Genomic DNA, 25,314 nt, shown 5'->3' with positions numbered 1-25,314 from the left:
TTAATCCTGCAGGGTAGCTAAGGCCACTAGTTTTGTCTCTTTCTTAGACATAAAACCTATTTAGAAATTCATCTTGTGCTTTAAAATGAAAGGATATTATTGATTGTTCACTTTTATTCTACAGAGCAAGTAAGTTCTGTTGTTAGAGACAACCTGAGAACAGCAATGGATGATTTTTCACATATTTTTATTAAACTTTATTTTTGAGGGAGCAGTACACAGCATCTAAACCACCTCCCTCTAAAGCCAGCAGAGTAGTCCTCTCACTCTGCAGGCCTGAGCAGGGATACAAACACACAGACCCTTAACTTTTTTACTGCATCTATGGGCTGGCCTCATGCTTTGTGACCTTTTCAAATCTGCTAGTGTTCCTCCCAGTGAATCCAGAAACTTCACTTCTAATTTGGGCCTTATGTTTGTCTGAAAACTAAAATACCTAGAAGGAAGGAGGGGAACTCCTACCTTTAACTGATTACTCAGAAAACAAACTAACAACTTGTGTCATTGGCCACTTTCTTTTTTTTTTTTCTAAGGGGCTTAAGAATTTTAACTCAAATTCTCTAAATTGAAAAAGAAATACCTTGGTGTCAGGCTGAGGTGGATTGATTTGGGGGGGTTGACACCTCTCTAGCATCAAGCACTTAAAATCTTAAACATTGAGATTAAATCCTCTATCAAAGGAGGAGTTTCTTCCAGTTCAGATGCAGGGAAGAATTTGCTTAAGAAAGGGGCACCCAGTTTTGTCACTTTTAGCAGGGCTATAAAGGCCTCTGTGGTTTATCACAGTTCTCTAAATATTAAAAATGTGTTGATTTACTCTCAGAATGTATAGAACATGAGCCCAGAAAAAGTTGCTGCATTTAGACACCAGCAGCATGGGGTGTGTTTGGCTTTAACATTTGTGTGCATCATTATCTTGAGACTGCACATATCCTAAAGAAAGCAATCACTGCATTTATTTATTTTGCTTTGATAGGAGGGAGGAAGAATTCTAAACACAGACTCTTGCTCTGATGAACTTTGCTAGAGAAGACTCCATGGGTTGCTAGTTCAAGCTCGGCTGGGAGCTGGAATGAGACAGTTGTAGCAATAAAATCCACCACCATCCTGTATAAAGGAATGAGATGGAGAGCAAGGTTAGCAAATATGATATTTCCATGTCTCTGCTGGAAGTCAGTGGGAAATATGAGGCTGGCTGAGAGTATTTTCTGTTCAGCTACTCAATTTAGATCATGACTCCCATGCAGTGCATTCACAAAAGTATCCAATTAAACTGAATCAGAGTTACACTTTGCTGTCATTAAAACCACCAGTCCTTTACACTGATTTGTCAAAATTTTGTTTCTCAAAGAATTAAATATTAAAGTCAAAGCACTTACTCTTTTTGGTAACAACTTCCAATCAAAATGTCATTTGTAAGATCCCAGAGAAAACAAAGGTACTCTTCTTCTCTATATAAACACACAAATTGTCAGTGGCTTTCTTTAACATAGACAGAATACAAACAAGGTTTTACAATACCAACTAAAGAGGCAGTGGTTTTAGAATAATTAAACAAAAGTGCTTAATCTTTTTACTAGTCTTAATTTTTTACTAATCAGTCTTATAAGTTTTAAAATTACTGATTTTGACAATTCTGTTGATCAACTCCCAAAATACTCTAATCCGTTAATTTGATTAATCTAAAAGATCTATGTCTTTTGTGAATAATCTGTTAAAAATAGTTCCAGTGAATGAAGGTACCAGAAGATAATTATAGTATTTTTTATTTATTAGTCTTAACATATTTAGCTTGCCTACAGTAAAAGGCAAGCTAAATATGTTAAGACTAATGCAGTAAGAGCATGACCCAGAAAAGCTCTTTGAACTTTCTGATCCCACATTTCCCAAACAAGTAGCTGAATCCTTTATTTCCAATAGAATCCCTCTACTCTCTGCATACAGCCATTGGTAATAGGCTCTTGTGTCATGTTTTCTATTTTCCACTAGATTTCTACTTTAATATTTTGATATGAAGCTTAGAAATAGTTAAAAGGGACAAACAAACATTTGACTTACACTTCTTCAAGTTGTAATCCTGGAGAAAGTGGCATTTCTGAATCATGACTCCACAGTTCATGGTTCTGCCACAAAAATGAAAAGGAGAAAAAAGTAAATAATTTGTTTGATTATCTTTGTATTATCATGATTTCTTTCCATTCAGAGTACCAGGGGAAATAATCTGATTCCACAACATATCAAAATCACAACTATATCACATTCCAGCTTGTGTGAAATAAATGTCTTGGGTGTCAATCACTCATGGAAATAATGAACAAGTATTATTATTGGGTACGTTCATGTTAGCAGAAATGGAAATCAGCCTGTATAACCTGAGAGAAAGGAAGCAAATATAAAGAAAATCAGAATTTCTGTCAAAATTGAAAATCTTTACATATTCCATATGAATGCAACAGCATTTTATTTAGAAGGATGTGCAAAATACATTTGTGTTTTTGAAAGAGGACATAGAAAATCAGATCAGCTCATCAAATGAAAGTAGGAGTTTCTCCAGCTCACATTGTTATGGGAAGTTTTGGTGGTTGGAACAAGGACTGAAATAGTACTATCAAGCTGTGTAGAAATTCACCATGGCTGCTGTAAAGGGGCATGTGGGCCAAGGAATTATACAAAACTCCTCTATTATGCATGGCTTTGGCTATTGTTAAACAACCCTTATTTTTAAGTGCACTAAAATTTCCCAAATCAATTCACCATTCATCTTGAAAATCCAGATGACTAATGGAGTGCAACTTCCAGACAAAATCTTGCATGACATGTGACTGTAGTCAGAGTGAATAGCACTTTGTCTGGACATTTCTGGGCTCCAAGTTATTATTTGGATGGAATGAAAGGCTGTAAACCAACCGAAAAGCAAGAGTTCAGTCAAGTAGGAAAGAACTCTGCTCTCAGAAGAGCAGATTTGTGTTGGGATACACTGTTTTCCACATCACAGTGTCTCATTTGTGTTTCTCAGAGAGACCAGTTACTTTAGCTGCCCCTGTTTTATTCACAGATGCCTGTTGGCCCTATCTGCCCCTGCATGCTGGATTTCTCAATTACCTTAGTCAGTTCTCATAAGATAGTTGAACATTTTGGTCTTGCTCTTAACAAAGATTCCCCAAAGCCACTGACTCCATTATCCATTTCATTTCCTCATAACCAGGACAGCTTTTGTGTATGAGTAGTGTTTTCTGCCCTTTTTTCTTTGTAACTAACTGGGTACACTAACCTCAACTGGCTGCTGAGGAAAGTGAGCAGAATATGGTCTCATATGTGCATCCTCTAAAAATCTGAAAGATTAAAAGCACAGTGAGAAACAGTTATGATTCAAATAATGTGTTTGAAACCAAAATTGTGTAAGTTTTAGCATTGATGTCAGCACCTGTATAAGCCTTCTCTCTCTTTGCTGTTGATGCCTGCTGATTTAATTGATGGTCTGCCCGGGGAGGAGCTCCTTTTTCTGGAAGGAGGATTATAATACCTATATTTTTCAAGAAAAGGTTGATGTGATGTCTTCAAGATCCAAGGGGTAAAACATTGCTTCTTTTCTGTAAAGTAATTTGCATGTTTGTCAAGGAGGTCCCCAGAGTAGGCTGCATGAACAGAGTTTTGAAATGCCTTCCTCCTGTTGTGACTGCCCAAAGGCATGGGAGGCTGCAGGAGGGGTGAAGGACATGATCTGTGGGCACTAGGACTGCGAACTGGTGTGTGAGACAAAGCACACAGAGCAGTGTTTGGGACAGGCTTCCTTGCAGCAGGAGCCGGCCTCAGAGTCCTTGAAGTGAACTTCTGACGTGATACAGAGAGGGGCTGCTCTCTCTTTGTCCTGGGATAGTTGCTCTGACCAGACAGGGGGTAACCATTTTCCAACAGTGCCTCGTTGGTCTGAAAGTTAAAGAACAAAACTGAAAGAAAAATTACACAAGAATTTGCAACAGACACTATTTCCAACAAAGTAGCTCACACAGGAAAAAATTTTAAGAAACTGTTTTCAAACTGGCTCAATTGGTTTTAAGAAGTGTATCTGACTTCATCAGTTCTGGGAACCACAGTTGATGGTTAGTCAGTAAAGCCATCTTGCCACTGTGCTTGAGCTAATTTACCAGTCCTTTACCCAGTTTCCTTTCCCTTCCTTCTCTTTACTAAGCTGAGGTTTCTAATAACAAGTAGTCTTGGGAAGTTAAAGAAATCCCATTTTCCTTGCCAGGGCTGACAGAAGGAGAACAGGAGATTTTTTCTTCCTTGGGCATTGTGTATTATTGCCTGTGGAATTGATGACTCAATGGCAGTCTCTCTCCTTCAATGGTATCTTCTGTTCTCCCTCCTTGTGTGCCTGTGCAGGTGTGAGCACGGCATCATCTCATGAGTTTGAAGTCAAACAGAGCCACTGCTTTCCTCACAAATACCCCAGGTGAAATTGTGATCTATTGCTATTCATCTCACTGGGAGAAAGATTTTACAAAATGTGTGAACTGGATGATGTTTGTAAAAAATATCATTGGAAATCTAACGGTAAACTCTCTATGATTCTGAAATTATAGAAAGTCTTAAAACCTAAATATAGTCTGCTGAGGAATTTCTACCTGAGAGAGACACTGGACTATGGTAGGATGGAATGTTTTGCAAGAATTTGTTGAGATGAGGTCCACTGGCAGAATTTGGTGAAAAAGAAGTCTACTCACATTAATATGGGGTTGTCCAGTTTCTGGTCTCTGGCAGAATATACAGAAATAGGATTAATTATTTTAGGGTCTTGGTTTTACCAACAACTAATGTTCTAAAATTCAGGGAATACTGTAAAACAACACAAAGTGTGGGAATACACAGAAATATATTGGAATATCATTCTCTTGAAAAAAACCTGTGTTCTCTTGAACACATTTTAGTCACACACACACAGCCATAACATGGATACCTGTCACTGCAGACCATGTAGGGACAGAAACAATTCAGTGGGAGGACAGGTGCCATGTGGCAAAACTGAGAGCCAAATATTATCTCTGCTTGACTAGACTATAAAAAGCCACACTGAACAAACCTGCATGTAACTGCTGTGCTACAGGCACTCCCCACACCACAGAGCACAGCTAACTCAGGGGAAAATGGGCTTTTCATGTGGCTCAATGCCACCTCTGTGACAGGTCTTATGTGGTCAGAACATCACATACCTTCTGCTGGTTTGGAGAAATACTTCTGCACTTGACTAGTGAGGCAGGAAGATCACATACAAGATCCTTGTCTGTACATGTAAATATGAAAAATACAGTCTGTTCCCATTAAGTCAACGATCAGCTAGGTCATAGAGTATCACTCTTCATTATTATTTTTGGCCATTAAAGACTATTCTGTCTCCTCCTCCAAGCAGCAATCAGAGAAGGCAATCATTTTACCTTTTACAGTTGGCTCTTGCTGCTTCTCTGATCAGCACACATCTGAATTTGAAATCAGTGTGAGCCAGGACTCCTTTACATCCCTCACAAAGTCAGTAATGAGGTACTGGAGGGAGAAGAGAGCATTTTTTTCCCACCCTGGGCATCCTTTCCCCTATCCTAGGCAGAAGCTGAGACAAACAGAAGATCTGAGACATTTGGGTAAGGATTCAAGTCTACGTACTAAGAGTTGAGTTACCAAAGTCAGGCTGCCACTGTGGTCTGTGCAGGCAGCAATCCCAACAAAGTCCTCATTCTGCACTGGTCCTGCAGTGCAGAATGTTAATCCCTCACACACAAAATGAACAGAAACAGACTCAGCCCTTTGGTACTGGCACAGAAGCTGTGGATGACCTAAACCTGAAGTGTCCAAGGCCAGGCTGGGTGGGGCTCTGAGCAACCTGATCTAATGCAGGGTGTCCCTGGCAATGGCAGGGGGATTGGAACCAGATGATCTTTAAGATCCCTGTCAACCCAAACCATTAGATGATTTCACAACCTTCTGATCTTCCTGAAAATATGCAAGTGAGTGTAGAAATAAAAACACTTATAATCATTATTGCTATATAGCAGATTACAGAATTTAATATGTAATATATTATATATTAAGAATTATAAAATAATAAGAAGAAAATACAGGGTTTGGAAGCAGATATGAGTTAACTAAGACTATAGAAGCTCACAGGGGCATATTTATGTATACTGCAAAGCTTCTAATCTTACTTTTAACAATGCAAGGAGGAATGATGTATGACCAAAATTTTCAACTCTTTTTACCTGCTTTGTTCCTTCCATGCACAGCTCTGAGAGAAAGTATATGGTGATGGGCAACAACACATTCCTTTTTGTAGAGATATGTTTAAAAAATACCCTCCTCCACCTCCAGTTCTAGCTGAAACTAGGGAATCACACAAAATATCGATAAAGTGGGGTTCACTGAGGTCCTGTGAGCTGCATATGACTTTTTGAGTTGAGAATGCAGCTCTGTCAGAATTTCTTCATCCTATGGAACTCTGGCACACGGTAGCACATGCCAATACTGCCAGGCAGGCCAGCAAAGAAATGTGTTCTGTTCCCTTCCCTGTGGGTGCAGCTGCAGAGGCTACTTGAAGATATAATTCTAGAGAGCTGGAAAGGCTTCAAGAGGGCTGGTGAAATGTGGCCTCTGTAGTGTGATGATGCTTTGATTAATAATTACTTATCCTGTCAATATTAATAATGACTTATTCCTGTCAAAATTCACAACAGGTTCCTGATCAGCCCAGAGTCCCCTTACATTGCTAGAGACTAAAATTTGTCCTCACAATGTGTTGCAATATTTTTGCCGATGAAAATCAACAACTCCTCCTCTGAAGGGGTGTAATTGCAGGCCAGCTCACTAATAATGTCACAGAATAACACCTGAAACCTGGCAAAGCGGCATTTACTAAACATGTTCTTTTTGAAGGGAGAGATGCCCCAACCTGTATTTAGTATTGCAAATTTCTGAACTGATAGAAGGGTTACTGGGTGTTAGCCTTACAATACTATTTATTTTGGAAAAGAAACAGCTGAATTTTATTTAAAAACAAAATAAAACACTTATATACTTCTCTAAATGGGTGGTTCCTCCAAAGTTTGTGAGGGGTCTTATATGGGGCACACCGTCCCACAGTCTAAGATGGCCTCAAAGCTGTGTCATTTTCATTGAAAAAAACAGATTTCACTGACAGCTAAAACCAATATATAGTCTCCTGTGACATGTAATCTGGCTTTCCAGTCTTGCATAGACATGAATTCCTAGCATCATCCTATTAAGAAAAACATGTTGACAATGCTAAATCCTATTTGGATGACTGGGAAGCAGGATTATACAACTCACTGGAACAAATAACAAAATGTACTTGCTCAATCGTGCTCATGCAGAGATTAACACCACCCTCATTTATCTTGCTTTCATGGGCTCAATCAAAGGAACCCCCCCATTCTGATTAAAGACTTTGCATTCTGCAGTCATGTGAAAAATAGCAGGCAAGGCAGCTTGTGTGGTGTCTGTGCGACAGTGCCTCCAGTCAGGGTACCAGGTTTCTTTCAGGACTGTGCCAATGGCTTGGGAGGCCACAGGAGAAAGTGACATCCCTGCCCCTCCTCCCTTCTGTCTGGACACAGGTGAGGCAGGACAATTGAGCCTTCAGCAAGCCTTGCCAAGGGCAAGAAAATATAATGTTCCAGGTCAAAGAGCCACAGGTTTTAAACAGCTTTTGTCTAGTATTTCACTGATATTTTGACTATAAATACGGATTATAAACACGCCACATGGCAGCAAGCCTATTCAAATACATCCTATTCCAGTGCATTATATTTTTATGTTTTGAGGAATTAGCAAAAGCTCCTGGGCAGAAAGACTCATAACAACTCTCCCTCCCCTTTCCTGATGGTTTCACGTGCTGGGTTTTGTATGTGCCACAGCCAGGTGAGGCTGACTGAGGGGTCCTGCAGCAGATCCTGGTTTGCTGACATGTCTTGCCTAAACACTTTCCAGCCCTGCTCTCCAGTTTCTCTGTAGGAGAAAACAACCACCTGCCCATTATGCCTTTCTCTAAATGCTTTTTGAAAACAGCAATGACCAAGAACAAAATAGAAAATAGCATGCAAACTTTGCATGATGCTTGGGGTTTCTTTTTCTTTTAGAAAAGCAAAAATAAGCCTTCTCTTGCCTTCTGATCTCATGTCTTAGCTGAAGAGTTTAAGAACTGCCTGAACTGCTTCCCAGGGAATAGAGTCATGTAGTGTGGCCAGTGCAGGAGGTATTTAGGCAAATGTATTCAACAGCCTTTCTCTTAAGCTCATTTGCTTGTTAATTTATTGTCCTGCCTACTGTGGCAGGCATTAATTTATCAATGCTAGAGAACAACTTCAGTGGTACTTGTACTGGTATCTATACTTGTCAATGTGACAAAAACAGAGAAAATAAAAGGGATTTGGTTGTAATCTGGTCCCTGTAAACCACAGGAAGATCAGATGTTCTAGGTCCCACTCTGTTTTCCTGGCAGTTCTTGTTACTTGCCATTTGATAAAATACCTTGTCTTTCTTTTGCTGCTGTGTGGAAGTCCTGTGTACGAAATGAGTGGGCACTAACTTACCTGATATAGTAGAAGCAGCTTAGCTGATAATATTGGTTGATCTGAAGGAAATAAAAGAAATCGGAGTGGTTTTTGGGTTTTTTTTGATCCAGTGCCTTTTAGGTCTGCTTATTTTACATAGGAAGATACTATCTTACATAGGAAGAAGGGTTGTTAAACACCTTAGATTGCACGCACAGTTGCCTCTTAAAATAGAAGGTTATTTTTGGGTCTAAGGCAGAACATTATGGCCCAAGTATGAACATGGGATATAAAACCAGAGGAGGCTTCCCTGAAGTTGTTTATCAGATGTTACAAAACTCAGTGATTATAGTTAGAAATAGAATCCACACCTTGGCTCATGCCTTCATTCTTGACTCAAGAGTGGGAGTTCTTGTTTAATTCCTACCAAGAGTTTTAAAACAGTTGGCTGGTGTTTAATTCCTAATGACTTTTGAAAAAACAAGGAAGTTTCAAAGGACTGTGGGGAAAAGAGAAAAGCAAAAGTGGTACATGAACTCCAGGCTAGTAGCAGTCCTGAGCATAACAACTGAAAGGCTGTTACAAGACTCATTTGAAGTAAGTAATGTGAGCAGCACCAGCCAAAAAGGTTAAACACAGAACCATGCTAACTAGATTAAAAAAAAAAAAAAAGAGATTTTTATTGTGGTTGCATGAGATAAAGGTGTTTGTTTAAAAGGCTTCTGTAAGCTCCCTGGCTTTGTTCTGTATGTTCAGCATGGCATTTTGACTCAGAAATCAGAACAAAATTACAGGTGTTTTCAAAATGGTGAATTGGGAGATCTGAAAATGTAATTAGCAGGTCTTTCTAAAGCAAGGATCACTTTTGATATTGTAATATTAAATGATTTCTTTCATTTATCTGAAAGAAAACATAAAATCATTTCTCATAAAGCTTGAATAACTACAGTTTGAGAACTCATGAATAATGAAGGAGTGGTTTACTGTAACAAAGTGATGTGCATTGCTCAGATGTAGGTAAGCAGCATACTTTTCAGCATGGATAATGGAACATCTCCACTGGGAAAAGGCAAGCTCTTACCTAAAGAAGGAGAATCTTATCTGGGAATCAGTGTCACTGAAAAAAACATCCATAATTTCTTCTAGACAGCTACCTGTAATTTCCCACAGCAACAGTGGAGCCAAAATTAGTGTAATACCACTGCTCATAAGGAGTGGAAACCTCATGTGTAAGTACAGGAAGCCTTTACTTCTTCCTCAACAGTTGTTGCTAGAATTAAACATCCTCCTTTAAAACCTTACTACTCAAGAAAAATTTACAAATTGGGAAGGATACAGAAAAGATCCTTAAGTACAACAAACTCTGGAAAGCACACTCCAAAGAGTCAGATTTAAGGAGCTGAATGTATTTATTTGTGCAAAAAGATGGTTAAGAAGTAACTTTATTCCTGCTTAGGACTACCTATAAACAGAACAGAAATTAAACAATACAAATGCATCCTAAAGGAGAGGCATGTGTTCTTCATTTCAAGGTAAGTTAGCCTTTGGAACACTTTAATGAGAGGTGGGATGTAAATAAACAAGGTTTGGACATCTGAACCCTTTCCCCACAACTCTCAGAAATAGTAATGAATGCAGAGAAGACTTAGGGAAAAAATAGACTATATATAACCCCAACAGTTTATTCTTGCTATGTTTGTGAAACTCAGAGATATGTGTCAGTCATCACAGATCACTTATCAACTTCTCCAAAACCTCATTTTTTCTCAATTTTTGCTGCTATTTATAATTTATGTAATATTAGATTTTGGCTAGTGCAATACACAGGGATAGAAGGAGAGTAACTTGTGAAGTTCACACCTATGGGCCAGGTGCTGTGGTCTGCACTGCTAACAGTTTGTCTGGTGGGGGAACTGTTTATTTTGGCATTTCAGTGCAAAGAAGACCATTTCTTCCACAGAAATCAGTGGTAAGTGAGGCTCAAATACTTAGATTTTATTTCAGAGTCTCTTTTCTATGCTAGCTGTCCTTACAAAAAGCCTATGTTGACACATTAAGCTATAGGACATGGATATTTTTTAAGCCCCAAGGTTTGGTTCAGCATAATTTGTTTTGACCAATATTTAAATGCTGCAATGCTATCAGATGAGTAGATAACAACAATTTTAAAGAGGAGGAACACCTTTAAAACATCTCTGAACACCAGATAAAGCAAAAAAACAGTTCCAAGTGACACTGCCTGTTGTTCTTTGCCACGTTGTTTTCTAAGCATGTGCCAAATTTTGCACCTTTTACTACTGTGAGGGCTCATGTTGACATTAACAGGAATTTCCCCAGGAGGAAAGCAAAAAGTAATCAGCTTTCTCCTTTGGCAGCAAAAGGTGAAATCAGTGCACTATGGTTGTGACAAGACTCCTGTTGTCTACATCCTCCAATAGCTCCCAGTACACTCTTCCTTTTTTAAAGCACCCCTTCCAACAGCACAGACTCTGAAATTGATGGGAAGGAGGGCTTGGTGATTAAAACACTATAGTAGGACTTGGAAAACTATCCCTTAATTCCCAGCTCCAGAGTGATCACAGGTATGTTAATTAATCTCTGGTGTCTTAATTTGTTCCCTGTAAATGAGGATGATAACACTCATCTACTCTGCTCCAGCTGGTGCATCATTTTGGGCAGATACTCCCAGAAGACGATCTTGGATTGTGCAGTGGTACTGTGAGGGAACTCAGATCCCAAATGGAGTTGCCTGCATAGTGTAGGATGCGCAGTGTGACAAGGAGAATTTATGAACTAGACAAGTTGTTTAATCATGGATAGCAGCTGAATGACAACAGTAGTCATACACTTGATAATCCCTTCATTGCAGCTCTCTTGTGAGGGTGGTATATGTGTTTATTTTTTACAGACTACAAACTTTTTATTAAAAAGAAGGTCATCAGCACCCCATAAACCTGCAATGACAGAAAATTAATGTTTGCCTATATAAACACATTAATTTTCACTGATTACCAAATTATTTGTTCAATTGCCCAGGATTAATGACAACTGAACTTCCTCGCCTGTAAGGATAAATTATGTTTATATAGTTAACTGTAAACTCTGTTAACAGAAACTGTGGAGAAAATTCCAGAATTTTGTATGTCTTTGAACCATTAGGAGAAACAGCTTGTTCTTTTGCACAGTTGTTATGGACTTGAAAATCACAAAGCAAGTTCATTTTCAACTGGCTAAAACCTGAATGGAAATTGTTATTTTGACTAATGTCTGTCTCATGCAGAGGGAAAAACACAGATTATAAAAAGACCAGTATGTGCCATATCTAACCACTTAAATACTCTGCTGGTACATGGAAAAACAAAATTCCCCTTAAAGAAAGCTATTATTCCTTTTCCCAATTACTAAAGCATATGTTTCTGTACACATTTTTTTTGTGTGTGTTTGGGTTTCATATTTATAAAAATGAGTCACAGCATATGAAGCAATTATATGATCAACACTTCCCAAAAGGTGAACAAGAAGCAGTCACATGGCTTCATGTACTTACATAAAATATTACTTGTAATTCCTTTTGGGTAAATGTATATCCTGTACTCTGAATAGTCCAGGGGATTGTGTAAAACATACAGTGGTCTGAAAGGCTCATCTTGCAATCATTGGTAGTTGACCTTGACTTGGTAATCAAACTGCAGCTCAACAGAGAGGAGAAGGAATGTCTTTGTCTTAAGACCAAGGTTGTGGACACCTGAAAGTGTGCTCAGAGAGGCAGAGTTATCTTGGGTCTTCCTTCAGGAGATTCTTTATCTTGGTGGAGTGACATGACCACTTCTAGCACAGCTTCTCCATGCTGGCGTGTGTTCTTTGTTGGACTGATACCCAGTACTCTCCTAATGGAAGCAGAGCAGATATTGCAAATCTAGGATAAAAAAAATATAGCAGAGCAGCCCTTGGTGGACACACTCTCATTCCTGGAATGGGAGAATAGGAAGAGAATTAGGGTAGGGTGCCTTAGACCACTGCACTTCCCTGTATTGATGGACTTGGTGGAGTCAAAGGGCTGAGCTTTGGTAAGAGATTTTCAGAACTGCAGGATTAACTAACAATTTGGGTGGCTCATTCTCCTGTACGAGTTGTGGGTTACCTTTATGGATCTCCTGTTTAGGGCTGCTTTGATTAATCTTTCATGAATGTTTTTTCCTATTTTTTTGTTTTTCCTAGCTCATTTGGGACAGCATCATATGTATATCAGCCAAGGTTTCTGCTCCCCTTACTGAGCTGATCAGCCTCAGGAGATCTGACTCAAACTTGGACTTTCTGAATCTGGGGCAGAACATATTGTAACATGGAAATGATGGTTAGAAGAGATTTCTAGAGCTGTATTATGCTTTCAAGGTCCAAAAAAATGTTGTTCAAGTGCTTAATTACTAATCCCTAATAACTGAAAAACTTAAAGGATGTTCTGGATGCCACAGCTAAGTTTATGTGTCAGGCTCAGAGCTGTATAAATAAATAAAACACTGATTTCGAACAAAATTACATTGACTTTTCTCCTTTGTTCAGATAGAAACAATGCCTAATAACATTTTTTTTTGCCCCAGAACTTTCACATTTCCATTGGAACATGAATTCTTCTTTTTGATCCCTGAGACACTCTTCTGAAACCTTGTCACTGGTGCCTTCAGCAGCACACCTTATCCTCTTTCCATACTCATTAGATGTTCTTTCTAGGAAGTTTGCCTTCTGCTGAGAGTAAGAAATGTAAACATCCTCCTACACAGGCACTTGGAATGGCCAAGGAATTCCTGTTTTCACAGTACTTTCATAAATCATGCTGTTCTCATGACTCTTAAAACACCTCTGTATAATTTTATCTCCACAAGAACACTTGTGATGATCAACTGTATCTCATATCCCTGATCACTGCTGCATCTCCAGCTAATATACCTATTCTTAAGGCATGGGACAGACACATGTTTTTCCATTCTTTAAGGGAAGCTGAAAAATGGCCCATGATTTTTAGCATAAGAACATTGGGGATGCAGTTTTACAGCTAGAACAAAGCCAGCTCTGTGTCGGAGAGAGGTGACTACTCAGGAAACTTATCTTAACTGTTTCTCCCTAACTTTTGTCAAAAGTTTGTGCAATTTCAAGAGAATTTTGAATGTTAACTTAACATTAAAGAGACACAACTATTATTTCACCATTATTTCACTATTATTGCATCCAGTGATACAAATTGTGGGAACGGTTCAAAGCTTTGCCAGAGGAGGTTCAGACTGGACATCAAGAAACATTTCTTTCTCAAGAGGGTGGTCAAACACTGGAACAGACTTCCCAGAGAGGTGTTTGATGCCCCAAGCTCATCAGTGTTTAAGAGGCATTTGAATGATCTCTTATAAATTGGTTTTAACTTTTGGTCAGCCCTGCATTGCACAGGCAGTTGGACTGGATGACCATTGTAGGTCCCTTCCAGCTGAACATTCTATTCTATTCTATTCTATTCTATTCTATTCTATTCTATTCTATTCTATTCTATTCTATTCTATTCTATTCTATTCTATTCTATTCTAATTTTCAGAAATTGATGAAAGTTGGCACTTGCTATTCTTTACACACCATACTTAAAGGTCATTAGAAGAATTTTTTATGTGAAAAAAATCAGCTAATTCAATGGCACTCTTACCCACTGCAATATGATTAGCTTCATGAAATCTAGAGGTGCAGAAAGGCCAGTGAAGCAAAAAATTTAAAACAGTGTCCTTCTAAAGCTTAGAATTGAAAACCCAAAATATACCTGAACATATTCAGGAGAAAGGCCTATCCACTGCACATCTCTCACTTTGTACTGTTCTGAATCCACAGTGCAGCACTACAGATGCCTTGTGAAATGGTGCAGTTTATTTATAGGAAATATTAACAAATTCTGTACAGTGTTTTATCTGCTGTGCATTTATTCTCAAAAATGAAATGAAGTGTTGCACTCTGTATTTTTTTCTGACTTCTCAGAACTAATCTTTGTAGCTGTTTCAGTCTTTCTCTTTATTTTACAGATTTTTGTATGTCTCCATCACTACCAAGTGACCTGATTTTTCTTTTCAGCCTATCACTGAAACGTGTGGTATCCAACACAGATCAACACATTTGGAAAAATCCAACACAGTTCCAGTTCACACATTTGGGAAACGAGGTTATATCTGAGTGTATGGACTGAGAACAGATAAAAAAATATATGGCTTCAGAATGTGTACCTGTCAAAGTTCTAATAAATGTCAAGGTTTTAAAAGCACTCCACATTTAGTAACTAGCAAAAGTAATAGTGGGAGATGGTTGTGGGAGAAAATCATACATGAAAAGAAAAAAAAATGCTATAATCTTGTACTAAGCAGAAAATTAGTTTTGTCCTTCCATTATTCTTGTAGGCTGGCAAAACAGACTTAATTTATTTTGTTTATGCATATGATATTTGATTATGCAAATAAACAGAAGCCTATTTTTGTAGGCATAAAGTAATGATTTGCACATCAACCCCAAAAGCAGCAACTGTACCTCCACCGTGCTACTGCCCTACTTAATGCTTCACAACACAGAAGTTCTGATGCACATTTTCATTGCGACTTCTAAATTTTGAGTTTTATTCCTTGAGGGATAAAATGTTTTTGGTGAGGCAGACATTTCTGCAGCTAACCTGTCAGAAAAAGGACTTAGCTCATATATAGTATCTTTTAGTGAAGATAAATATTAAGCAACACAGGTGATTTGCATTTCCCCAGCGGGCTACTGACAAAAATAATATTGGGTCCTCAGTTTCACCGACTGGGAGTAACATGTTATGGCTCCTATGACCATCAGGCACCTTGTACCCAGTGTGGGCTTCTAAATTAACAAAAACTGCACAAACCAATTTGATTCTGCTTAGCTCTGTAAGATGAATATCTTCCTAAGAAAGCATTTTAAGACACACATAATAATGTTTCCCTCTGATACATCGTCTAGGAACACTTGTTATTGTGGCAAACCCAGCTGAACAAACTCCATGTCGTCTTGATATTCTCAAGGAGGTGAGATTGTACTCCTCATGCACTTCTATGTCAGGATCACTTCTCTGTCAAACTAATGTTCTCAGAAAGCTTTCCATGGCATTTCTTTCTATGATTAGAGCACTGTTCAATCATTATTTAAGTGATTAATATAAAATACTTATCTAAATTATTATACAATAGCTCTGAAAAAAAAAGGAAAACACTGCTGAGCATGAGGAGTTAAAAAACAAAGTTAAGGAAGTTTTGATTGTAATGTATTATGATCTTGAACTTGTTCTCTTGCTCTTGTCTAATGAGGATTTCATATGATACATTTTTCTGACTCTTTGTTGGCAAGGGTTATGTTTGCCTTCTTGACTTGTGAGTATCTTGCTGGGACAACTGCATCTCACCACTGCCTCCGAGCTATCTTTGCTTCCGAGTGCATTATGCCCTGCTCAGAGCAGGTCTCGGATACATGGCTCCCACCATGCCTGCACTCTGGAAAAATTGGAGCTTCCATTTTCCCAGCTTTTTGAATTTTAAAACAGGAGGTGTCTGTGTAGGAAGTGTGTGTCCTGCCTTGTATGTAACTATCAGAGAAAGATAAGAGAATAGAGATAAGAAGATTATGCATCACAACCTGGTGAATGAGGGAAAACAAACGCATTCCAAAGTGAAGGGAAATGTATGAACGGGTTCCTTTTCATCAATCTTCCTTCCTATCAAAAAGGGAAGGGCAGGAGAGGCTCTGCCTTGACACTGGGACCTGCAGGCTTCAGCCAAGAGGTGGCGTTAAGGTGCAGTGCGACGTTCTCTTACCAAACCCCCATTTATTCCTCCAAATTTGTTTCAGCGGTCGTGTGCCCGATGTCCACAGACACACGGAGCAGCTAGGGGAATGCAGAATGCAGCGTGGAGTAGCAAGGAATTCAAAGGGCTAGTGGCCTGAATTTGGGCTAGAAAATTACAGCAATTTATGACTCCAGCAGACCTGCTTGCCGTAGGTGTTTCAGCAAGCGCCACCCTCTGCAGGTTAGCTTGTATCTGTGCAAACAGGAACCAAGTGCTGGGTACAATTAAGTTAGATACTAGATTAGATAGCGGATACTATTGTCTTAACCCTGGGGATGCATATTTTTGGCACATATATGCCTTTTCAGAACACCTTTATCATAAAAGAAGACAAGTGTTTCCAAACCAAACAAATGGAGGCAGACCTATTTTCAAAACAAACCGAAATAAAACTACTCACATTTAACACTGGTATGCAAACTCTTTGGTGCAGATGAATCAACAGCAGCTGTATTAACAAAAAGTAGGTTCAGTCCAATAGAACACTGACATCACAAATAATCATAGCAAAATGGGTAGAGATGAAACTGATAATGTTTTGAATTCCCTATGGGAATTTAGTACCAGACTGCATAATATTAGCATTATTAATAAATAATGCAGATCTACTGACCACCAAATCCTATTTTTTCCCTACTGATGAACACCATTTTCTTCTATTATTTTTGTCCTTGGTCTGTTCTCAAACTCTGGCATAGATTAAATGCTGTGAAATTAGTTGAGTTTGACCAAGTACAGCTGCAATGATACTATTTGGGGATTTGACTCCTTGTCTCTATCTGCATAAATACATAAGACAAGTACCTCATCAGTGCTGTTACTGGTTCAGTATCAAATCTGGATCTGATTTTTGTGGCTTTCACCCATGTCTACTTAGGTATAGAAATTAGAGCCAGTATGGCTACATTTATTAACCTTCCTTTTAATTTACATTTTAAGAAAAGCTGTATTAATTTTGTATTGGCATTTACTGCTACCCAGAAAGTTTATATTTCATGGACGAGTATGCAGCTGATATCAGAGAGGGGAAACTGCCAACTGATGCTCCAAAATGTGATTCAGGATGTCCTGAGGTCATCAGTCTTCCTAGCAAAAGGAGCTATTTCATTGCACAATTACAGACAGTTTTACACACAACATTTTCTGTTATGTGGTAATTTGATTTTCATTGTAAAAGATTAAATGGAGTAAGCTTCGAGGAATCAAGAATTCCTCAGCCCTCATTAAGTCCTGTAACAGGAGATGTTAAGGATGGTAATGGAGCTCTATGTCAGATTGCATATCCCTGGATATAACTGAGGTACCTGAGGAAATAGTATTTTTGACTGTAGAGGGAAAAGCAATCTCCTAGAAGCTCAATATTCCAGTTGCATTTGAAGGACACTGGCTTAATTTCCATCTTTTACTTTTGTGATTACTGCCAAATGTCAAAGCAAATTGTAGTTTGTACAAGTGCTCAGAAGTTTTGGACACGTGGGGCTGGCCATTGTCTGGAGTGAGGCCAAACAAGTTGTAGTTTAAAAAGCAGATGCATTTCAAAAAGATTGGAGAATATTTGGAAGGATACTGGAGAAGGCCTTTATACCCTGACCAGATTTTTCAGAGTCATAAAATTCTATAATCTCTTGTAAAGCTGTACAGAACAGGTGGCAAATCATCATTTCACAGCATCAGGTATGTACAGAAGAGAACCTTGATATCCTTGCAATATTGCAGTTTCTGATATGTATGCAAAAGTTAGCTCTAAAAGGAAAATCTGTGTGATTCACGAAGCACTATAATAAGTAAAATAAGTGTTTTAAGATTAAAGGTTCCAAATCTGGCTTTTGAGAACTGTAAATTCAGATCGTGAAACACCTAAGAATTAGAAATTCTAGCCACTGGAAATTTTGATTAGCACCTACTGTGAGAAGCTCTCTCCAGATTGACTGAATTCTGCTGCAGAGGAGCAGGACTGACATTTGAAAAAAGAATTGAAACCTGCTTGGGAACAAAGCACTTGGCTCCTTTTATACTAAGAATATCTTTTGTGTAGTTTCTTCTGAGCTATAAGAATGTAATTGACAAAAAGACTGCAAAACACCTCTGTTACTTTCCTTTTATTTTTTGACCTTCACTCCCTCATCTCAACCTTCACCAGTTGAGAATAAAATTTCAATTATATATGGCAGTGTTTGCTGCTCTTAATTAGTCCTGATGCTTCTGTATATTTATAAGTAAAGCTCTAGGATGTGAATCCTACAGTTCCTAGAGTTCACTGTTTCTGTGACATTAGCCATGAAAAAGTGAAAGTCACTTGTGTACAAAAGCACACAGCAGTAATCCAGCCCCCACTTACTAATACGAGTGGGATGGTCATGATCTGTAGCATCGTGGAGGTCATGAAACTTTCAAAGAGTAATTCTGACACCACAATGAAAAGATGCACTTGCACTTGTTTTAGATAAAGCTTTTGGCACTGCAAATTTACACTGGGATTGGTCTCCTGGCAAAAAAAAAACCCAAAATGAAACAAAACAAAACAAAAAACCAAAACAAAAAACCAAAACAAACAAACAAACAAAACCCCCACAGCAGCAATCTCATCTATTGTTCAACAGTTTTGTGTTATTATAAAGCTCACTGCATGAGATCAGTGAAGTTTTTGGTCCGAAAGCCTTTGGAGGCCAAGGGCTGGAAGTCTTGCAGGAACATAATTACAGCTGTGGCCATTGAACTCCACCTGTTTCATCTGCACCTGAAGCACCTGGAAGTTTACACAGCTCCAGACAATTCACGGAGGACATTTTTTTTTAATTTCTGAATTTTCTTTCTAGTTGTTTGTGGCTATTTGCAGTGGGGAGAGCATTTGAAGAGCCCTCAGGAGCATAACTACATGTGGTTAGTGGAACTTCCCTCTAGGTTACCTAGGACTGATACTGTAACTTTTTAAACATCAAAAGCTGCAACCCCACTCATTCTTCAGTGGTTTCTCCCAGTTAAACAAATACCTGCCCTAGTTCCCATTTTACCTTTACTGTTAGTCCACTGCCATATACACCTAAACAGAAACTATGAGTAAAATAATACAGGGGAATTAGATAATATTCCTCTTCCTAACATGAACTTGTCATTTCATGGAACAGTTTCTCACCACAGACTTTGCATCTTTCAACAGTCAGAATTCTCCCAAGCTTCTCCCAAGACAAGGTTACAGTTCCAACTGAGTGTTCTACATGTCTCTTAGGGCACATCATTTATTGCCTCACTTTTAAATCCTCCTACTCCTGTTGAGTTAGTGACAGAGAGAGGGAGGAAAGAAAGGGGAAGAAATTCAGCAGCCAGCCAAAAATAGGGCAACCAACATATCCTTGACTCTGATTTCACCTTTTACCTACATATATATTTCATAATTAAAGACTATGCAAACCTTTGGCAGACATCAATTTCTTGAAATGAGCAGCCATGTGGTCTTGAATGATGTGCTGATTGGAGATCTTGCAGGATGGTCCAGCAGAACAAGCTGCAAGAGGAAAAAAATCTAAGTTTATTCCATGGAACAAGCAATGTCTCAGGTAATAATAGTCCTGAAAATACTGTAATATTTATCCTCTCCTTCTTGCAACAACATCAAGTCAGTATTCATTCTTTTATTTCAAAAAGTAAGAATCGCACAGAATGTAACACATGAAGAAGTGGCAGATTATTCCCAGTTTTCATGGTTTTGAGTACCTGAGAATTATGGGTTGCAATAAGTAGTGCATGAGCCTTTGATATTGTTGAACTCTGGAGAATAACAGGGGATCTCATAGTTTAATATCTGATAAAATAAAAAGCATTTGCCTTCTGAAAGGCTTAATACTAGAGAATATTAAATATTAGTAGAGAGCATTAAGACTATTATTAATGCTAATAGTGTTATTAGATAATATTACACAGTACTGAAAAATGCACATTGATATCTCTCCTCTTGGTGATACCAGACCTAACTTGAGCACTCTGTAGTGAGGTAAATGGACTGGATACAGACAGAGACAGAAGTAGGGCCAGAAGAGAAACCAGATCATGGAACTGAATTGTGTTACTCACAGACTGACCATGACACCACTCTGAATCTCTAATTTGCCAGACTTCCCAGATTCATAAAAATTTGTCTCTGTATCTGACTTAAGCTCATTAACCCAGAAAAAAAAGGAAGTTAAGAAGCAGGGAAGCATTTACTTATATTTTTTAACTTGTCAGTGTGTTCATTTTCTTTCAATCTGCTTCCAAACAAAAAAATTATTTCTTTCTCAAAACCCCCTTAATTCCTGACAGGATTTGTGGATGGAAAATTACCAGCACATAGTATTAAAAAATCAACAGAATACTGGAGATCAAAAACCTAATGTGCCTGACTTTCCATCTACAGACCCAGAATGACCCTTACACTGAGATAATCAGCCCATCCAACCCTATCCAGATTTGGTTTTCTGAGCCAACGAAATAAATGATTGTTTCAATGTTCAAGTCCCCAGTGTACAATTTAAGCTAATAACTTTGTTTCATAGCTTTTATTGTGTTTTGAAGGAATAGGAGACTTCGGGTTGAGAGTCTGGGAATCAATCCTTCTAATCTCAGTTTGGCTGCATCCTTGCTGTGTTGCTTTTTCTTATCTCTTGCCTACCAAAGTGAGCCAGTGATACAAACTGCTTTTCACTGCCAAGGAGCTTGAATAAATTCAATTTATGGTGTCATCTTTTGAACAAACACCATAAGAAAGAGCTGGACAGGACACCTTATGCTGGATTTGTTGCTTCACTTAGTATTATTTCCTGATGTATTCCTGCAGTGACTCTAAGTCTACCAGAAGGGCACTGACATGAAGACTTGGTTTCAACTGCTGGTCCAGGAGCAGCAGCACATCCCAACATGATCAGCTGAAGAGAGGTGCTGTTCAGCTCCAGGGCCACCCATTCTGATGGTGCAGGGAACACACAGGCACAGCCAGAGTGGTTCCACCAGCACACAGGCAGGTGCAGAGACATCAGCAGAAATGCTGACTCCATGTTTGCTATCAAGAATGGAGAACTTGGTGCAGCATTCTTGGAAAACTGCATTTACCTCTTGTCTCAATTAAATTGAGCATGATAGAACAGGCACCACAATGGAATCTGATGCCTGAGGCAGACAAATACAAAGCTGAAAAACCTTCTAATCATGAGCCTTTACATGTCCAGTTTTATACAGGGAAACCACTTGTGTGTCAATGCCATAATAAAGAAAAAAAAATAGTTAAAATCAGTACTATTCTGTTTTAAAGCTCTTATGTGCTGCAGACCTGTATTGTTCACTCCAAAACTTCTAAAAATAATTTTTTTTCATTAATTTTGCCAGCTGTGCTGTAACCTCCTGCTGGCAAAAACAACTGGAACAAGCTCTTCAGTAACATCCAGCACCATCCCAAGCTGGTTTAAAGTGGGATGGCTCTCCTGAGTTAAAGGAATGGCAAAGCCCTAAATCACAGCAGCTAGAGGCTCTTGTCACTAAGGGAATGGAAAAAGTATTTTGGTAAATGCCCCAAATCTTTTCCTGATTGGCAGTGACAAGCTGATTTCAATATATTCAGTGAAAAAGTACAGCAGAAGAATGAAGTGGTAATCTAAAAAATATCCAAAGATTAAAAATGGAGGGAAAATCCATTTATAAAAAGAACATTCTTCTCAAAATGAATAACTGCCCCAAATTTGAAATGCTAAAGATATACAAGGCACTAGTAGTTTAATCTAATTTTTGTCTTTCATAAAATCTAACTCTATGCTGTGTCCAGAAAATTACTGACATTGTGCAATAAGCAACATTGTGGTTATTCCTATGTAAGGAAAGGAAAAAAAAAAATCAAATTCCTTCCTTCACCAGAGACTTTCTGTTGAACTTTGGCAAGTTATTCTGTGTTTTTGTGTCTCAATCTCTCTGAAGAGAGGACAAGAAAAAGCACATCCCTTTCTCAAAGAAAAGGCTATAAGGGTAACAACAATGAAATGGGGAGACTTAGGGGGTTTCCTACTAAGTATTTCCCACCATTACAGAGGGCCATCTTATTTGAGCTCCCTAGAAAGTTTACACTTTCAAACAACTTTTTCTTATGTTTTCTTTGAGCAACTTCAAATTGAAGGAAATGAGAAATTGAAATCTACTGTGAATTTTAAGTAGCCCTGTTAAGAGGCTCTGTTGATGGTGCAAACACATGTCAAGTCAAATTGAAACAGCCCTTTTGTGTGCTGTAAAGACAGGCAATGTTCTTAAGCCCATTTTTGAACAGAATCCAAGTTCTGTATTTTCTGCTGCCTTACACAGATCTCATTTGCTGCAACATTCAGCAAATTGCTTGATCCAAGTCTTCAGCCTTTCAGAGTTTCAACATTTTCTATATATGAGCACAGATCTATCTACAGAAAGTTGCCTGCTTTTGAAAATCTTTCCAAACTCAGAGGACTATTCTACTTCCAATACATTTATATTTTGTTTCTACATAAGAGGAAAGACCTCCAGGATACAGGACCCAAGAACAAATACTAAAGAACAGTGACAAGCCTCTCAACAGCGACTCTTTTTTTATTTTCAACTTTATAATGACTTTCCTAGCAATTTATTATAGCTCTGAAGGTGTACTTGTGTGATGACTAATTTACCTAGTTTCCACTGATTGAATTGCAAGAGATTACCTCTGCTGATCATGCCTGGAGAATATATCATGTCTAGAGGTATAATGTCATACCATAAATCCAGTTGTAGCAGTGTTAAAGTTCGACTGATACACAATGACAGTGATAAAACATGTCTTTTCTATGTACTGAAAACCAAAAATAGGCTTCTGAAAAACACAGGAGGTGACTTTGCTTCCCACCAGACTGCTGATTCAAAGCCACTGCTTTTTGCTTCTTACTGGGGTAGAAGACTGTTCTCTGTAATATGTCAATTATTTTACTCTTTAAAGACTAATATAACTGCAGACCTGCTATACTGAAAGGAGCTTATATCACTGCCAACTGTCAAATCAATCAAGTGGGAATATGGACTTGGAGAAGGTGCAGTGGAATAGCATTTCTGAGAAGGGAAGTTTAAGGCAGAACAGCTTTCCAGCAGCTCTTCCACAGGTGCTTGGCAAACATCCTGAACAGGAATGCTGTTTATCTAAATTAAGACAGTGAGATACAGAGCAGATACTAGAAGGACTTATCTACTTTACATAATTTCAATAATAAAATATGTATTTTTAATAGTGTCATCATATTTAAGCTGTGACTCCAAAACTGGAGCACTCAGTCACTTTTCAAGTAATAATGTGAATACTTACAGCTACTTTTGAGACTCATGTGTCCTCTGAAAGGTTCCATCAAGGAGTATGTAGGCACCATGGCTATCTAGGATCCTTGGCAAGGAAGGAAAATGTATTGGTTATGTATTAATGAAAACATTAAGAATTGTGATTATCTTTCTGTGGGTCCTTATGGGGATTACTGAGGAATCATCTTCTGGCCAGAATGCCACATTGCAACTGATACAGGTATGGAAAGGCTGGAACTTTGGAATTTACTTTCCTTGCCAGATTTCTTCTGTTTGGTTTAATCCCTCTCAGTTAATAGGACCCTTTAGACCAGATCCTTTGAGAGGAAATTCTCTGTTACAACAGCATTAGCAGGGCAATTTTCTACATGCCACAGAAATGAGCCATGGCATTGTGCAAAGGTCACATATTTTGCAATCTAAAAGATTGTCTCTGCTAAACATCTTCAAGGCAAAAGAAGGAGCAGCTCAGTCTGATACTGTGCTGCATGTGCCCAAGGGAAGCAGTGGTGAAAAAAGCATAGCATTGAAGATTTTCTACACATACTCCACAAAACAGTATAGGCCCAGGTCACAGAAGCCAGACCCAACATAGCAAAGAAAAGCCAGACCCAACACAGCAAAAAAGCAAACAAATCCCTGCTCATTTTGAATTAAGAATGGGTTGCAAGAACACAAATTCTACATACATGGAATTCCACCTACTTTAGGAAGAAATCTTGCACTGCTGGCAGATGAATTTATCTCAGACAAGTAACAGGGTAAATTTTACAGCTAACAGGTAAAATTTAACAGCTGAAATGGCCAAGTCTCAATTTCCAAAGCCACATAAGTTCACAGAGGTCAGACTGACACAGACTCATAGGAAATCCAGAAGATTTCAGTCCCTACCTGCCCAGTGGTATGGTTTTCAACCCAATCATGTTTCTAACTCCCACTACAATCAAGGAAAAGCTGGTACCTTAATTTGCAAGTCTGATCATGGAGACTAAACTTCAGTCCTCATTTTTAACTTACTTTCATCTTAGTGAAACTATTTGTCTATATGTAAAAGTTCCAGCAATGATTTTAACCCTAATTTAAATAGACAGTCTTCAGTTTAAAGACTGATTTTGATTCATCTTAAACCTACTCCTTGTTAATGTGAAGCAAGCCAGTAGCACTGCAATGTGCATACATAATCTTCTCCACTAGATAAATCTTATCACTTTAAACCCACACATGAAATTCCATGCTTCTTAAGAAGATAAGTCAACTGGCATACAGGAACCTGGTGCTCAGTAGCTTTATACTCCAAAGGGTTGTCTGGCAGCAGAAGTTGCTTAATTGTGAACTTGGATTTGCCTGATTTGATTTGACAGTTGTAAAGGAAATATCTCCTGAGAGATGATCCTGAATGTCAAAGGACACACCAAGTGTCATCAGAACTGGAAAAATCAATAACATTCCTTCTTTGGTTTCAAGGCAATGTTGTAATTTGGGGGAGGAACCAGGGGTGTCTGTTTCTTAAACAATAAAACCTTTTATTTTGTCCTCATATGCATATTTCAGAATAACTTTTGGTTTCAAAGACATTGCTG

General features: G+C 38.4%; 1 protein-coding gene across 1 annotated transcript in view; it reads right to left on the bottom strand.

Annotated features, from left to right (window-relative positions):
* LOC106631875 (spermatogenesis-associated protein 7 homolog) overlaps positions 1–23,805 on the bottom strand; it is a 35,245-nt gene extending 11,440 nt beyond the window's left edge. The window contains 8 exon segments of the mRNA XM_014307977.2: positions 1,380–1,451; positions 2,059–2,123; positions 3,272–3,332; positions 3,425–3,927; positions 5,211–5,281; positions 16,830–16,877; positions 19,839–19,931; positions 23,745–23,805. Coding sequence (XP_014163452.1) covers positions 1,380–1,451; positions 2,059–2,123; positions 3,272–3,332; positions 3,425–3,927; positions 5,211–5,281; positions 16,830–16,877; positions 19,839–19,931; positions 23,745–23,805 — 974 coding nt within the window.
* Between the last annotated feature and the right edge of the window lie 1,509 nt (positions 23,806–25,314).

This window comes from Geospiza fortis, unplaced genomic scaffold, assembly GCF_000277835.1.
Source record: "Geospiza fortis unplaced genomic scaffold, GeoFor_1.0 scaffold41, whole genome shotgun sequence".
In the NCBI taxonomy this organism is placed as follows: Eukaryota; Metazoa; Chordata; class Aves; order Passeriformes; family Thraupidae; genus Geospiza; species Geospiza fortis.
This window is presented reverse-complemented; position numbering and strand designations above follow the sequence as displayed.